Source organism: Dama dama, chromosome 13 (assembly GCF_033118175.1).
Source record: "Dama dama isolate Ldn47 chromosome 13, ASM3311817v1, whole genome shotgun sequence".
In the NCBI taxonomy this organism is placed as follows: Eukaryota; Metazoa; Chordata; class Mammalia; order Artiodactyla; family Cervidae; genus Dama; species Dama dama.
Genome location: NC_083693.1, coordinates 29,107,629 through 29,123,902, shown reverse-complemented (window position 1 = coordinate 29,123,902; position 16,274 = coordinate 29,107,629). Strand labels below are relative to the sequence as shown.

The window sequence follows — 16,274 nt, the reverse complement described above, 5'->3', positions numbered from 1 at the left end:
CTACAGCTCTTCCCTCTATTTATGAGCTCCAACAATCCTCACCATTTTTTAAAAAAATATTTATCTATTTGGCTGTGTTAGGTCTTTGGTTGCTGAAGGTGGGATCCAGTTCCCTGACCAGGGATTGAACCTGGGCCCCCTGCATTGGGAGCATGGAGTCTTAACCACTGGACCACCGGGAAATCCCCCATCCTCACCTTGAGGAGCCAGTTCACATGCTTTTTCTGGGAGAACACTTCCTTCCATGAATGACTCCTTGTCTACAGAGAAAGAGGCTGTTTCCCCGCACTGCGGTGGTGTGCCCACCAGACCCTCTCTACGGGTTCACTCATCATACTGTACTGTAATTATTATTGATATTCCCATCTGCCCCGGAGAACTTATTTATCTTGGCCACACAGAGCACTGCTAATCTCTCACTAGCATTAATGGATCTTCAAGTGTCTGAGTAAGTCGAACATTTAATAAGCTGTTACTGTATGTTAGGCACTCAATTGCTGGCTAAGACCTTAGTAACCCGCATTTAATTATAAAATTGTAATCTTCACTTTGCCGGTGAAGAACCTCGAATTGAGGTTAAGCAAACTCAAGGACACTTGGCCAGCCAGTGGCAGGGCCGGGGTGGCCGCTCTGCGACCACATCCCACACTGAGCAACTCTTCTCTTCTCCTGTGGCCACTAGACTTCCGGACTTGGGTGTGAATGCCCCCTAATCTAATCTCCTGTCCCTATGGCTCAGCACGCTGTGGGGCAGGGGCCTGGACCACACATACCCAGCTCCTCTCCAAGGATTCTGGAGGCTGGGGTGGCCAGATCCAGGCTCTCATCTTGCCTGTTTTGCTTACTGGCTCTGTCTCTCTGCCTGAATTACCTAGCCTCTCTGTGCTTCAGTCTTTGCATCACAATTTTACTAACCGCCTCGAGGGCTGCTGTGGAGGTGGGAAGGATTCTGTCCATGGGAAAAGGATGTTTCCCTGTGTCGGGCACGTGATCAGTGTTCTCGCTGGTATTTCTTGTCTTGTTGGCACTTCATGCTTTTAGCACTTCATGCTCCCATCCCAGATCCTGTGGCCAAGCAAGCCACACCTCCCCATTCTCTACTGGTGAAGATGAATTTGTATATCCAAGTACAGGACGTTATTATTATTTTTTTTGATGTGGTCCAGTTTTAAAGTCTTTATTGAATTTGTTATAATACTGTTTCTGTTTTATGTTTTGGCTTTTTGGCTGCAAGGCATGTAGGATCTTGGCTCTGTGACCAGGGATAGAAACTGCACCCCCTGCATTGGAAGGTGAAGTATTAACCACTGGACCACCAGGGAAGTCCCAGATCTTATCATCATTCCCCATTGTTTTAATTTTTGTTAGATGCTGTTTCTGTCTTTTGGACCCAAACCTGTCTCCCACTTACTTACTATCCCCCATGTGCCTGTTGTTCAGTTGCTAAGTCGTGTCTACAGCACTCCAGGCTAAGTCGTGATCTACAGCACTCCAGGCTTCCCTGTCCTTTGCTATCTCCCGGAGTTTGCTCATGTTCCTTGAGTCAGTGATGCAGCCATCTCATCCTCTGTCACCCCTCTTCTGCTCCTGCCCTCAATCTCTCCCAGCATCAGGGTCCCATGTTCCTGTCTTATATGTAAATCTGGGGTTTCACCTATATCTTCAAGCCACTAAACAAACTGTTGTACAGAAGAGAGTCTGTAAAATGGGTGTCTTTAGGTGGGAGTGCATACTGAGGAGGAGCGGGATGGGGAGCCCCCCCAGCCAGGCACAGAGCAGGTGAACCCGCTCACGCTTCCCTACCTGCCCTTACATGCCACCAAGGGCAGAATAAACTGGAACAACCTTGCTGGAGGACAATCTGACAATATGTATAAATATGCATAAGAAATGCTGACTCTAAAAATTCTACTCCTGGAAATTTGCTCCCAAGAAGTCATTAAAGAGAAGAAAAAGATTCTATGTAAAAATATTCATAGCCTCATTATTTAAAATGCTGATAAACTTTAAATAACCTAAACGACTACAAAGAGGAATGGTTAAATAAACTATAACAGGGTAATCACAGCAAGGTGGCTCCTTAAAAAGATTAAATGACTATGCATCTTTATGTTAGTGAATATAAAATTATTTAAATTAAGTCACCATAGATGTACATCCTATGACTGCACTCAAAAACTGTACACATAGATCAAAGAATGGGAGGATGAAGAAATAGAAAGTTATGATGAGACTATAGATATAATTTTCATTTGTTTCCCATGAAAACACATTATAATTGATTTACTTATGAACACCCCACAGGCTGGTACATATATACAGACACATATTTTAAGTGTTTATTATTTATGAGTGTTCACAGTTAATCTGAAGGGAGAGTTAAATAAGATTCAAGAATGAGCAGTCCAGAACAGAGCCTTACCTAACACAGGACTTCAATTAAAGGCAAGAAGCATGTGTTTAAATATGAGATTCAATTTCTGTCCTCAAGCAGCCTGAAAGCCACTGGGTTGTTAAGGTACCAGATTCCCTTCTCACTGGCATTCACCAGCCTCATCACAACGCTTGCCTGCCAGTCACAAGAGTCCTGAGGGGTGAGTGAAGGGCACTAACTTACCAACAGGGGGCGCTGTGCAAGACCCTCCCCCGTGAGTTTTAGCTCCTGCTCCTGAGATGGCATGAGAGGAGGGTGGTTCCAGCGCCCCACCGAGCTGCTATTGGGAGGCGTAGCTTCTTAAATGCCCTGCTGTTACAATTGTGTGCCTCACCAGCTCTTGCACATGGGCACAAACTCTAAACTCAGAAAAGTAAGGCAGACGCAGACGTAGCAGCACAAATGCAGTGGGAATAGGAAAAAAAAAAAAAAGGTTGGGGGGGGACTCCGCTTGGCCGTGGCCCCAGCTTACCGTAGGTGAACATGCGTGGCGAGGTCAGTTCAATGTTGGGTAGGGCGCCCAGGTGGTTCAGCACAGCGCACCGATAGCCATTTTTCTGGGCATAGTCGACAAAGGTGCGGATGTACTGCTTCTCGCTGTGATTGGCAATTCCAGGGCAGATGACCATGGTGATGTCATCTGTAGGGTGGAGAAGGAGATTCTGAGATAGCCAATAAATACTGACGTGGTAAGTGGACACAATTACACTTTACTGGCTTAGAAAACAGTAGGAGAGAATTTAACATTCATCTTTTCACTCTACTCTCTGAGACAGAGTAACTTTCCCTTCTAGCTGGAACTGTCTATGTCAGTGCTTCTCAAATTATTTATGGTGAAGGGTCAGTTCTTAAAAAGTTCCAATCCATATGGACAGATGCTTTTGAAAAATAAAATACAGTAAAAATTAATAACTAGAAAAACAAAATGAGGAAATGCAAATCTCAATTTTTTATTACTAGATTCAACAGATATAAAATTACTCTGTCAAACTGCCATACAAATTTCTGAGCATCACTCTTAATTTCTATATGAAATTCTGTATGAATGAATCAATAAACAGAAAAATAAAAAGTTGTGTTTGCACGGACTTCTTTGATCCAGCAATTTTACTTTCAGGTATTAATTCTACAAATATATGGTACATACACAAAGCAATACATCTGCAGTAATGGCAAAAATCTGAACATAATGTACATGACCAGAAACAGGAGTCTGGTTAAATAAGTTTTTGCATATCCAAATGAAGAAATATTATGTAGTCTTTAAAAATAATGAGACATCTTTATGTACACTGCTAAGGCAAGCTCTCCAATAGGTATTAAGTAGAAAAGAGCAAGATGCAAAAAAAGGCTATGATGTGCTATCATTTGGGGGTGGGGGAAGACATCTATATTTATAAATGCATCCACTAGCTCTGGAATCATACACATGAGTCCTAACAGTTGGTACCACTGGGGTGTAAGGGTGGGAGAGAAACTTACGCTTTTACTGTATGTCCTTTACTAACTTTTGAATTTTCTACCATGAGTATGAACTACCTACTTGAAAATATACACATGCATTTTTCTTTAAAAGAAAAGTGGTATTTAGGTTATTAAATTTAATCATAAATTTTCCTTCTAAAAGTTGAGACAAATAATTTTTAAATTCTTATGCAATAATGTATGAAGAACATTAAAATTTTTAATAAACCTTGAAATTGCAATTTTTGGAATCCTGCCTTAAATTTTATGAATAAGTATGCTTATCAAAGGATTACTTAAGAATAACAAAATTATAAGCAAGCTAAATGTTCAAAAATAGAATGATTAAATTATGTCATGACCACATGGTAGACTATTAAGCAATCATTAAACTTTTGTTATTAAAGACATTTTAGACTTTTAATGATATGGGAATATACTTTAATGTATAGTAATTGAAATTATTCAGTTCTATTTTACATAGAACTGAAGGTAAATGGAACAAAATGTTAACAGTGGTATGCAGGGTGTAGGATTATTGATGATTATTTTCTCTTTTTTAAAAAAAGTTTCTGTGTTATTTACATTTTTTAAAGTGAGTGTTTATTCCTTTTGTTGTCAGAAAAAAATCAAAAAAGGGGGAAAAAAGGGCTTCGTTCCTTAAAGCATTTCTTGGATGCAAATACTGCTTTCCAGAACTACCTTCATCAATTCTTTCTGGGCATAGGGGTGATAGAAAGACAGAGACAGGTTGGAAAAAAAAAAGAATAAAAGTTTTGTCTTTTACAACTTTCTACCTCTGTCCTAGAAGAGCAGACTGGTTAAATTAAATTTTGTGCTTCAATAGGAGAAGAAGAGCATTAGATGCAAGGGAAAAAAAATATTTAACTGGGTTTGGTAGAGAAGTAAATATTTGAAAGATCAGCTACAAGACTATAAACACACTGTGAACTCCCAACTTATTCATTTATTCATTCCTTCTGTGACTCTTTATTGGACTCCAGAGGATTCCAACATTCTAGCAGACAGATAAACAACCACACAAATAAGTTTAGAGAGTGGCAGGTACCATGAAGAACCTGAGCAGGAAGGTGTGATGGATTTCCTGGGAAGGATCAGGGACCATCCCTATGAGGAGGTGACACTGGCGCTCAGAGCTAAGTCAATGTGAAAGTCTGGGACAAGCATGCCTGACAGAGGGAACATAAGCTATGTTGTCACTAGCTACTCAGCAGTTCTAAGTGCTTTAAATAACTGAGAGCTATCATAATATACTTACTGGAATTCACCCCTAAATATTTACTGAGCTCCTAGTAAAAAAAAAAAAAAAACAGGTGACTTTGAATACTATAGAAATCAAAATACATGTTCTCTTCTGGTAGAAACAACAGTCAGAGGATGCTGCCATCTGACTCCACTTCCTCAAAAGTCTTCATTGTGAAGCTTTTTAATGCCTGTTTATTGTGCAGCCTGGACAGAACAATGAGAGCTTTATCAGCAATAGAAACTGTGGTTTCTGAGAAATAGGTGTCCCAGACCCCTGAAAACCTAAGCAGAGGGTACCTGAGAGCCTTTGTTACCTGCTGTTGTCCAACAAAGAAGACTAGCTACACTGCATCTATAAACTTTGGTTTCCTCATCAGTAAAGTAGGGATAATAAGGCACTGACTTTTCAGGGTGGTTGCGAAGATTAAATGAGATGATAGTATATATGAAACACTTAGACTAGTCCAGCTTCTATTGCCATTATCAAACCAGAGATCTGATACTGGGCTCCAGATTCTTACACAAGCCTTTCTATTTCACAAGAGGACTAAAAAACCGTATTCAACAATGCTCTCTGCAGAGCCCTACAAGGCACTCGGCCAGCACACACTGGAGCCAGTCCTTGCAGGTGGTAGCTAAGTGATGCACCTCAGCTGATGTCCTGTGGGCCCCCTGGATGCGATGGTGACAGTCAGTGGCTTGAGCATTTATACTGAGCTCCCTCAGGGATTAATGCTCACTCTCTGAGTGCTGGCCCAATCCCACAACCTGAACTAGCTCACCTCCCACACAGTGCTCAGCCAAGGGCTCGAAGAGGTCAAAGGTCGAAGTGGCTCCATCAGACATGGTGATGAACTTCCGGTGCCCATACGGGTGTGGCGACCTCACCCTTCCCATCTTCCCGTACAAGGCTGTTTGGATGTGTCCACTTTTCCCCCAGATCAATGGCGGGATATATCTAAGAAAGAAGGAGAGGAGAGGTCAATTTTCCCACACTCTTGGAATTATGCTCTAAAAATCTCTTGGAACAAAAGCTTTTCAACCTTTTTTTTTTCCCCTGACAAATTCTGTCCACTAAGCACAAATAGGATATTTTTTTCAACCTTACATCCAGGCCATGATTTACTCCTTTTCCCACTGATGCATCAGATTAGCTTTAGAAATCAACCAGGACATGCTTATATAGACAGGATTTCAAATTGAAGGTGTTAATTAATTCAACATGGGTTATTTCCATAATGTAGAACAGAAAGAAAGCAACTAGTACATTTTGAACACATGCTACTTGACAGGGTTAGCCTCATTATCAAATGAGCTAACGTATATAAAATAGCTAGCAGGCGCCTACGCACACTAAATGCTCACTTCTTTGCCTTCCTCTAATAAGGCAGCCACAGCTGCAGGGGTGACCCCATGAACACAAACCTGCTGCCTTTGTTAAACTGGGAAGGGCTGCAAAGCTCCTGAGAGTCTGTCGAGTGACTTGTGCGTGTCTGTGTGTGTTGGGGGGGCAGCATCGTATGCTCCGGAGAATGTGCTGGAAGGGCAGAGCAATGTAAATATTTGTTGGATTAATGAAGGATAAAGTCTTGTTAGCACAAGCAAGGCACGACACCACCCTAACAACTGTCCTTCGTGAAAACACAGTGACTCTGGTCGTCAGAGGGAAGTGCAAAAATCACAAACTAGTTAATTACTGGGAAAAACAAGGTGCTCCAAGTTACAATTAAGAAATGATTACAGTTCACAATCACAGTTTGCCAGATGATCCCATCTCCTGAAAATGCTATCTGTTTCTCTTCTTTGGCTTTGAGCCCCAGCTTGATGGTCAAGCAGGATTTGGTACTGACGTCAACCTTTCATCTCTGTAGCGTATCACAGTGGTGAACACTTTGTTAAGAATTTACCTTAATGTGTGTTTGCCGATTCGAGACTATCTTTTCTATCAGACCAGATGATCCTAGATCCTCTCCTTAAACCAGATTTACTCTTTTTTTTTTTCCTGTTATTCATTAACTCTGTTGATTAATTCACCACAAGATTTAAGAGAAGGGAAGTTATTACCTCAAGCAAGCCAGTTCCCAGACATGCTTCTTCTATGGGGGCAGGGAGGACAAGGAAGAGTATTTTAAAACCTAAGGACATGAAACCACTTGCCAATGTCACACCACAGGTGCAAATCTCAGTGCAGAGGCCACGGCCTTTGGAAAGCAGGCAAAAGCGTTTATGAGATGAGTGGATTATGACAGCAACAGAAAGCAGGCCTATAAAAATAATGTCCGTTGGACAGTTGAATACTAGACAAGATTTAGATAACAGAATTTATGGAGGGTTTCAGACTACTTAGGGGCTTCCCAGGCGACTCGGTGGTAAAGCATCCACCTGCAATGCAGGAGACCTGGGTTCAATCCCTGAGTTGGGAAGATCCCCTGAAGTAGGAAATGGCAACCCATTCCAGTATTCTCGCCTGGGAAATCCCGTGGACAGAAGAAACTGGCAGGCTACAGTTCATGGGGGTTGCTAAATAGTCAGACACGACGACTAAGCAACTAAACAACAAAAACCTTGTTGAAAAATGATGAGGATGACCGTCAGACTACTAAATTGGACAATAAATTGTGCATAGGGGTAGGGGAGTGGTCCAAGAAACTAAACTTCCAATCTCTCCTGGAGGAAAAGTTGGGAGAAAATTTTGTTTATAATGTAAACTAAAAATGGAAATGTTCTGAGGTTAAAAATGTCAGAAGAATGGGTTAAATTTCATCTACTTATTTTCTGATCCTGTTTGGAATACAATATAATCTTAGAGAAGATGACAAAAGAATAAAATTTCCATTTGGCCAGTCACAGATTTCCTGTATAATCATGACACATGTGATGACCCTGAGAGGCCATGCTTCAGATTCAAGGTCTTGTCAGCACCTCTGAATCTTGGCATCTGTCCCCCTCAAGTGGCCTCTTAGCCTCTAGTCTTGTTCCCGCTGACTCTGGCATTCCCCGACCAGTGGAGAGATAACTAACATATAAACCTGGCCACAGTCCTCCACTGCTTGAGTCCCAGTAGCTTGGCTTAGGAGGCCCACCACACTCTGGTGACTGCCGACCCTTTCTGCCTAAGCTCCAAAATACCTGAACCACTGGCCCAGCCCCACCCAGGAGCTATTTTTATCCCAACTACCTTTGCTCAAGCTGTTTCTTCTGCCTGGAATGCTCTCTCCTTCTCTCTTTCTTTTAAATAATTATTCATTTAAAAAATTATACGTATTTCTTTTTGGCTGCGTTGGGTCTCAGTTGCCCCAGGCAGGCTCTTTGTCACGGTGTTTGGCCTTCTCTCTAGTTGTGGTTTTTGTAGTAGTTGTGGCAGGTGGGCTTAGTAGCCCTGTGGCGTGTGGGATCTTAGTTCCCTGACCAGCGATTGAATCTGCGTCTCCCGCATTGGAAGTCCCTCCTTCTCACTTTTTACATCCAATTTTTTCTCCTGCCCAGCTACTACCTGCCTCTTAAGAGTCACTTCCAATCAGATTGTTGGGGGAACTGCCCCTTCTCTGTGTCCCCTGGCAAGGCACCCCCAACCTAACTCCATTCTGGCACTCCTGAGGCTTCATTAAAATACACTCTTTTCAAGAACACTCCTCCCTGCCACCCGCAGGAGCCAGACTCATTCTCCCTTGTGTCTGTCCTCATGGAACTAGACACACTAAACACGTAGGGAGGACTTGAGGATGAAGAGTACAGACCCACTGGTGTGAAAAGTGAAGGTCGCTCAGTCGTGTCCGACTCTTTGCAACCCCATGGACTATACAGTCCATGGAATTCTCTAGGCCAGAATACTGCAGTGAGTAGCCTTTCCCTTCTCCAGGGGAATCTTCCTAACCCAGGAATCAAACCAGGGTCTCCTGCACTGCAGGTGGATTCTTTACCAGCTGAGCCACAAGGGAAGCCCTCTGAAAAGACAAAGATATGATTAAAATATCATATGCATCATAATAACGTGAACTTGGCTGTGGCATGATTGGTTTGGCTGCTGATCTCTTTCCAGGCTACTTAGCACTGTTCTCAGACTGGGTTGGGATGAAATTCTCAAGTCGTGTGTGAGTATGTGCATGCTTGTTTGTATATGAGAACAAGTGACTGCCTCAGGGTCATCTGGAACCTTCAGTGTACAGTCAGTTGTGCACAGAGGAGGTTTCATAATCTATCATTTTCTGACACTACCACCTACTGATAAAACACTGTCTTTAATTAACTTCACGGTAACACAACACGAGGGCTTACACAGTTGAGTTTCTGCACAGCACTTACTGTGGTGGCGCTTTACTGTGTGTTTCTGTTTGTTTACATAACCAATCCACAGATCAGAAGAAAAACATGAAGAAATGAGAAACCAGAATAGGTGCCTAGTTACATGGTTTAACTCAGCGAAGAAATTTGGACCGAAACAACGGAACATTTGAAGTGTGTATGAATATGGAAACATTTAAGAAATGCTGCTGAAATAATACATGGAGGAATATGTTTTACTCTAACTACCTATGGGGTACTTCATCCGAAAATACGGCTGCCAATGATTCTACCTATTCCTGTCCCCGAAAGCCACTCTTCCCATTAGGAGCTAGAAACGTCTGTACACCCTGTGAGTCCAGGCGGGCCTGTGATTTGTTTGGACTGATAGGACGTGGTGGGAGGCCTGCTGCCCAGATCTGGACCTGGTCCTTCAGGAATCTGGCAGCTTCTTCTTGTACCTCCTTGGAAGCCTGGTGCTATGCTATAAAGAGGGGCTTCCCCGGTGGCTCAGGCAGTAAAGAATTCACCTGCAATGCAGGAGACACAGGTTCAATCCCTGGGTCAGGAGGATCCCTGGAAGAAGGAATAGCAACCTACTCCAGCATTCTTGCTTGGAGAATTCCATGGACAGAGGAGCCTGGCAGGCTACAGTCCATGGGGTCACAAAGAGTCAGACACAACTAAGCGACTAAGCAAAGCATATGCAATAAAGAAGCCAGGCCTTGACTACACAGTGATGTGGGGAAATATGGAGGGGGCCGAGAGGATGAGACATAAAACCTAGAGCCTGGAACTTCCCTGGTGATCCAGTGGCTAAGAATCCACTTTCCAATGCAGTGGCCTTGGGTTCGATCCTCGGTTGGGCAATGGAGATACCGAACCACAGGGCAACTAAGCCTGACAGCCACAACTAGGATCCAGGGAAGCCAGAGATAAATAAATATTAAAAAAAAAAAAAAAAAAAAGAGCTATGTGCATTTTAAATGTTATTGTATCACCAAACTGCATCCCCAAAAAGAGGGACAAATTTACATTCCCACCAATTGTATATGAAAGTACCTGTCTTCCTCACTCTCATCAACAATTGGTGTTATCAATCTTTTCCATTTTGGCTACTTTGATAGGCAAAAAATGGATATTTCACTTCTGTTTGTGTTTCCTAAGGTTGATCCAATCTATGCCAAAAGTTTCTTATTTGAATTTGCATTTCCTTGATTCATATGCTTATTAGCAATTTGTATTTCTTTTCTGTGAACTGTCTATTCATATCCTTCATCCATTTTCTATTATACTTTTCTTTTTTCCTTTTTATCATGCCTACATTAAGTTATTATATATATTATATTTTGCAAAGGTTTCCTCCCAGACTATCCCATTTATTTGTGTGTGTGTGTGTGTGTGTGTGTGTGTGTGTGAATTAACTTCACAAGCATGTGCTGAGCACCTACTGCAGTCATCATGAGATGACTTTCACAGCCACGGTTTGGGATGACCAGAGGCAGAAAGGAGAGCTGTAAGGCCCGAGAACCACCATCCCCACCCACCTCCCCACCCTTTATGGAGGGACTGGGGGAGGAGAGCTAGTGTGGAAGTGGGAAAGGCCTAGTCAGGGATCTCAACACCCGAAAACATCTCCTTTTTTCTTTTAACTACCATGTACCGTACTGCATATTTTAATTTTGTCTTTCACCTTATATAAATTTTTTTCATTTAATTTTATTAGTTGGAGGCTAATTACTTTACAATATTGTAGTGGTTTTTGCCATACATTGACATGAATCAGCCATGGATTTACATGTGTTCCCCATCCTGATCCCCCCTCCCACCTCCCTCCCCATCCCATCCCTCTGGGTCATCCCAGTGCACCAGCCCTGAGCACTTGTCTCATGCATTCAACCTGGGCTGGTGATCTGTTTCACACTTGATAATATACATGTTTCAATGCTATTCTCTCAGATCATCCCACCCTCGCCTTCTCCCACAGAGTCCAAAAGTCTGTTCTATACATCTGTGTCTCTTTTTCTGTCCTGCATATAGGGTTATCATTACCATCTTTTTAAATTCCATATATATGCGTTAGTATACTGTATTGGTGTTTATCTTTCTGGCTTACTTCACTCTGTATAATGGGCTCCAGTTTCATCTCACCTTATATAAATTTTATGTGTTGTGGTTAAATGTGTTAATTTTTCTCTGTTAAAACCTTTGTGTTTTGCATTTTGTTTTGAAAGAAAGTATTCCAACACCCAATTATAAGTATATTCCCAATACTTCTGTTATTCCTGTAATTTTTAAAAATGTATTACTCTTTAAGTCCACTTATTTTTGAAAAGGATGTGAAGATTTCATTCATTTTTTTTCCTGACAGTTAGCTAATTGTCCTTACACCATAAATGGCCCTTAACAGTGGGGTCCTTTCCCTACTGTTTTTGACTGTCATTTTAAATATATACCAAGTTCTCAAAGAAATATTTGGATTTGTTTCTGCATTTTCTACTTTGGTTCATCAATTTCTTTGTCTATTCTTGTGCCAATATGGTATCCCTTTAATTAGCATAGCTTTATGGAGTATTTTGAGAGTTGATAGTACAGGCCTACCTCACTCAACATTTTCTTGGCCGACTTTTGGCATTTTAGTTTCCAGATGAACTATAGGATTAGCTTGTTCTATGAAAAATTTAGGATTTTTAAATTGGTAACATACCAAACACATACTACTTTGGGAAGAATTGACATCTCTACAGTTTGACTTGTCCCATTCAAAAATTCAGGTATTTATGTCTTATAGTAAAACTTTATAGCTTGCTTCATGTTTCAATACTGAGTTTTCACTATACTAATTTGCATTCATGTGTACATTTTAAAAAGTTACTCTTAAGAGTTAGCATCTGGGCATGTTTTACTCCTGACTCCCAGAAAGCAGAAGTGATGTCTTCTACTTCTTTACTTATCTAGATGGTATTTTTGTCCCATGTCGTGCTGTGGTCAGTGGTTAATGAATCCTGTTACTAAGAAAGAAGTTGGAAGACCACAATAAAATCTAGAGGCCTGTATGTCTTTATCTTCTGAACATACTTATAATCAACATCTGGCTATACTAACAGAATCGCCCAAAGGAAAAGCCCTCAAGGGAAAATTTGGACCTCCCTCCCACCCACATCCCTCCTGACAGGCGCGCGCACACACACACACACACACCCCACCTTTGGGCAGATGGAGTTCACATGAGCAAGGACAGATGGTTGCTGGGCTGTTTATAGGACAGTTGGAGAAAAAGCTGACTAATGCTCATCTTTGCCCTAAATCTGTGGGTGACCGATTCTTCCCTATGGGACTTGGGTCCCTTGGATGTTTTAATAGATCAAACCACTTTATAGCCCTGGGACCTAGACTTAGCTATTATTCCCTTTGATTCTCTCCAGCACCTCTCTACCAAGTTGGCTCCAGTGTTAGCACACAATAGGTGTTCAGGATATGTTGTCTGAGATTAATTCCCCCACCATGACTCCCAGCAAGTCTCCCTGTGAACCAAATGCTCATTAGCAGCCACTTCTTGGCGTTTTATGTTTGTATCAAACAGGATACTTTGGTTAAAGCAACAACCCAGCCCCGACTAACTTAACTCCTCTTATATTAGAGGGATGCTGGGGTGCTCCCCAAATGGACGAGAGGCTGGAGCAGGCTTGAGGAGCACAGGATCCGGGAAGGAAACAGGGGGCTGCTCTAGCAATGTGCTCTTTACACAGTCAGCAGTATCACTCCCTGCAAAGAGTCAATGTCCCAGGAGGGAGATGTCTAGAAGCAGGGAATTTCAGGGTGGGTGGGCAGGGCACCTTGAATTACTACTTATGTGCATTGTGAGAGAAGAACGTCCCCCAAAGGAAATGTGTGTGCCCTTAGAGAGGAGGAATGGATGCTGGGCGTTAGAAAAGTGACAAACATCATTTTCAAGGCTTTTAGCTGGACTTGTCTTTGCTTCAAGAGCTTTTTTTCGGGGACCTCCCTGGCGGTCGAGTGGTTAAGATTTTGCCTTCCAATGTAGGGGACATAGGTTCCATCCCTGGTTGGGGAACTAAGATCCCACATGCCATAGGGCAACTAAGCCCATGCGCCACAACTACTGAGCCTGCCTGCTCTGGAGTCCACACACCACAACTAGAGACACAACCAAATAAATAATATTAAAAAGGACGCTTTTTTAGTGCCCCTGACACCCCACAGCCCCCATCAAACCACAATGCTTCTTCTAGTTCTCCCAAAGTCTCCTCTTTCTTTTTGTTCCTGTTCCCCAAACCTGGTCCCAACTCAGTATTTTCCCATCATTTTGAAGTATCTGCTTTGAATTATCTGCTTCACTGATGACATAGCATAGCTCAGAAACAGGCAACCTACTTGCTCAAGTGTGTTTTTTTCCACACACACCTGCCTTTATAAAAGCAAATATTATATATATATAAAGTTTGTGTTGTTTTCTTTAAAGGAGACATCAAGTAGAGTTTTTATGATTCCTGGTCAGTGATTTTTACTGACCTTAAATTAACACATGTTACATAACCCATCATTTTGCCCCCACTATCTTTTACCAGGATTCCCTAGTAGCTCAGCTGGTAAAGAATCCACCTGCAATGCAGGAGACCTCAGTTCGATTCCTGGGTTGGGAAGATATGTTGGAGAAGGGATAGGCTATCCACTCCAGTATTCTTGGGCTTCCCTTGTGACTTTGCTGGTAAAGAATCTGCCTTTAGTGCGGAAGACCTGTGTTTGATCCCTGGGTTGGGAAGATCCTCTGGAGGAGGGAACGGCTACCCACTCCAGTATTCTGGCCTAGACAATTCCGTGGACTGTATAGTTCATGGCATTCCAAAGAGTTGGACACAACTGAGTGACTTTCACTTTCATCTTTTTGACGTAAAATTCATGCAACATGGGATTAATCATCTTAAAGTCTATAATTTAGTGGCATTTAGTACATTCACAACATTGTGGAATCATCACCTTTAACTAGTTTCAGAACATTTCATCACTCCATAAGGAAATGCTACACGCATTACACAATTACTTCCTCCCCTCCCCCTGCCCCTGGCAACCACTTATCTATCTGCTTTCTGTCTCTACAGATTTGTATATTCAGGATATTTCACATAAATGGAATCATACAATATTTGATTTCTTTTTCTTGTCAGTTTTCACCTATGTTATGTTTTTGAGGTTAATTCATGTTGTAGTATGTGTCAGTACATCATTCCTTTTTATGGCTGAATAATATTTCCTTGCATGGATACATCACACTTTGCTTATCTATTCATCTACTGATGTATACTTGGATTATTTCCACCTTGTGTCTATCATGAACAGTGCTGATATGAATATTTGTGTACCAGTTTTTGACTGAATATCTGTTTCTAATTCTTTGGGGAAATACCAAGGAGTGGTATTTCTGGGTCATCTGGTAATTGCATGCTTAACTTTCTGAGGAACCTTCAAACTGTTTTCCATGGCAGCTGAAACACTTTTACATTCCCATTAACAACATACAAGGGTTCCAATTTCTCCACATCCTTGCCAACACCTGTTATTTTCCATGAGAAAAATTATTACAGCCGTCCTAGTGGGTATGAAGTGGCATCTCCTATGGTCTGATTTGCATTTCCCTAATGATTAATGGCACTGAAAAGCCCTAACATTTTGACTCCAGGCTATTTCCTTCTACTCTATCTCTGCTTCTATCTCTAATATTAATCATAATTTGGCTACTACCAGTAGAAAGAATCAAATCAGAGTAAAATTGGTAACAGTTAAAATGGCATGTGGTATAATTTAGTATTATGTTGGATACTAAATTATGCTGAAGCTGAAGCTCTAGTACTTTGGCCACCTGATGCGAAGAGCTGACTCACTGGAAAAGACTCTGATGCTGGGAAAGATTGAGGGTCGGAGGGGGAGAAAGAGGATGAGATGGTTAGATAGCATCACCGACTCAATGGACATTAATTTGAGCAAACTCTGGGAGATAGTGGAGGACAGAGAAGCCTGATGTGCTGTAGTCCATGGGGTCGCAGAGTGGGACACGACTTACTGACTAAACAGCAACAATAATTTAGCATTGTCTAAATTTTGACAGAAGAATCCAGTTTTCATATGAGCATTTAGACTTGCAAAATTTAACCTAGAGAATTGGTCTTGATGAAAAGAAAAGCCACAAGAGAGCTTTCTATAGAAGCAGCTATGGTCAGTAACACACAATATGAACAAAAAACTGAATCCAAGCTTTACAGTAAAAGTTAAATGGGAAATAAACCTGATGGAGATAAAATTCAACTGTATTATATTTTTAAAAATCAACATGAAACCAAACTGGTTCAGTAGAATTTGTTCCTGAAGATAGTTTCTCTAAAATTCTTTCATGGTAACATAACTCTGATGAAAGTACTTGCATTTAAAATGTCCTTGGGTTCAACCTCTCCTGAGCCTTCTCCCTGCGGGAGTACAGGTGGTTAGAACCCAACTAGAGGTCCTTCGTCCTAGTTCGATCCAGACAAGACCAGGACCAACAAAGTAGATGATATGAACTGAAAAGTAAGCAGGCAGTGGAAGACAAGATCCCAGATGCAGGGTCCACTTCGGGGCCGTGGAGATCCGTGGGAGTCAGGGGAGAAGTCTTGCTTCTCTGCCATCATAAGGAGGTAGGAGGGCCAGTGATTTCACAGAGAAAAAGGAAGCGGGAGGGAAGAGTCACCAGACTCTCATTATCTGCAAGAATGAGATACCTGTGAAGACAAAGGTCTGGAAGCTTACTAGAGCAAAGGAACATCACCAGACCTGAAAC

The 16,274-nt window shown here is 41.8% G+C and overlaps 1 protein-coding gene across 1 annotated transcript in view; it reads right to left on the bottom strand.

Moving 5' to 3' along the window:
- The window catches only part of ABHD2 (abhydrolase domain containing 2, acylglycerol lipase), a 108,580-nt gene that overhangs the window by 36,671 nt on the left and 55,635 nt on the right, over nt 1-16,274 (bottom strand). Inside the window, exons 4-5 of the mRNA XM_061158677.1 lie at nt 5,947-6,122; nt 2,907-3,074 (exon numbers count right to left, since the gene is read on the bottom strand). Coding sequence (XP_061014660.1) covers nt 2,907-3,074; nt 5,947-6,122 — 344 coding nt within the window. The remainder of the gene's footprint in view (nt 1-2,906; nt 3,075-5,946; nt 6,123-16,274) is intronic.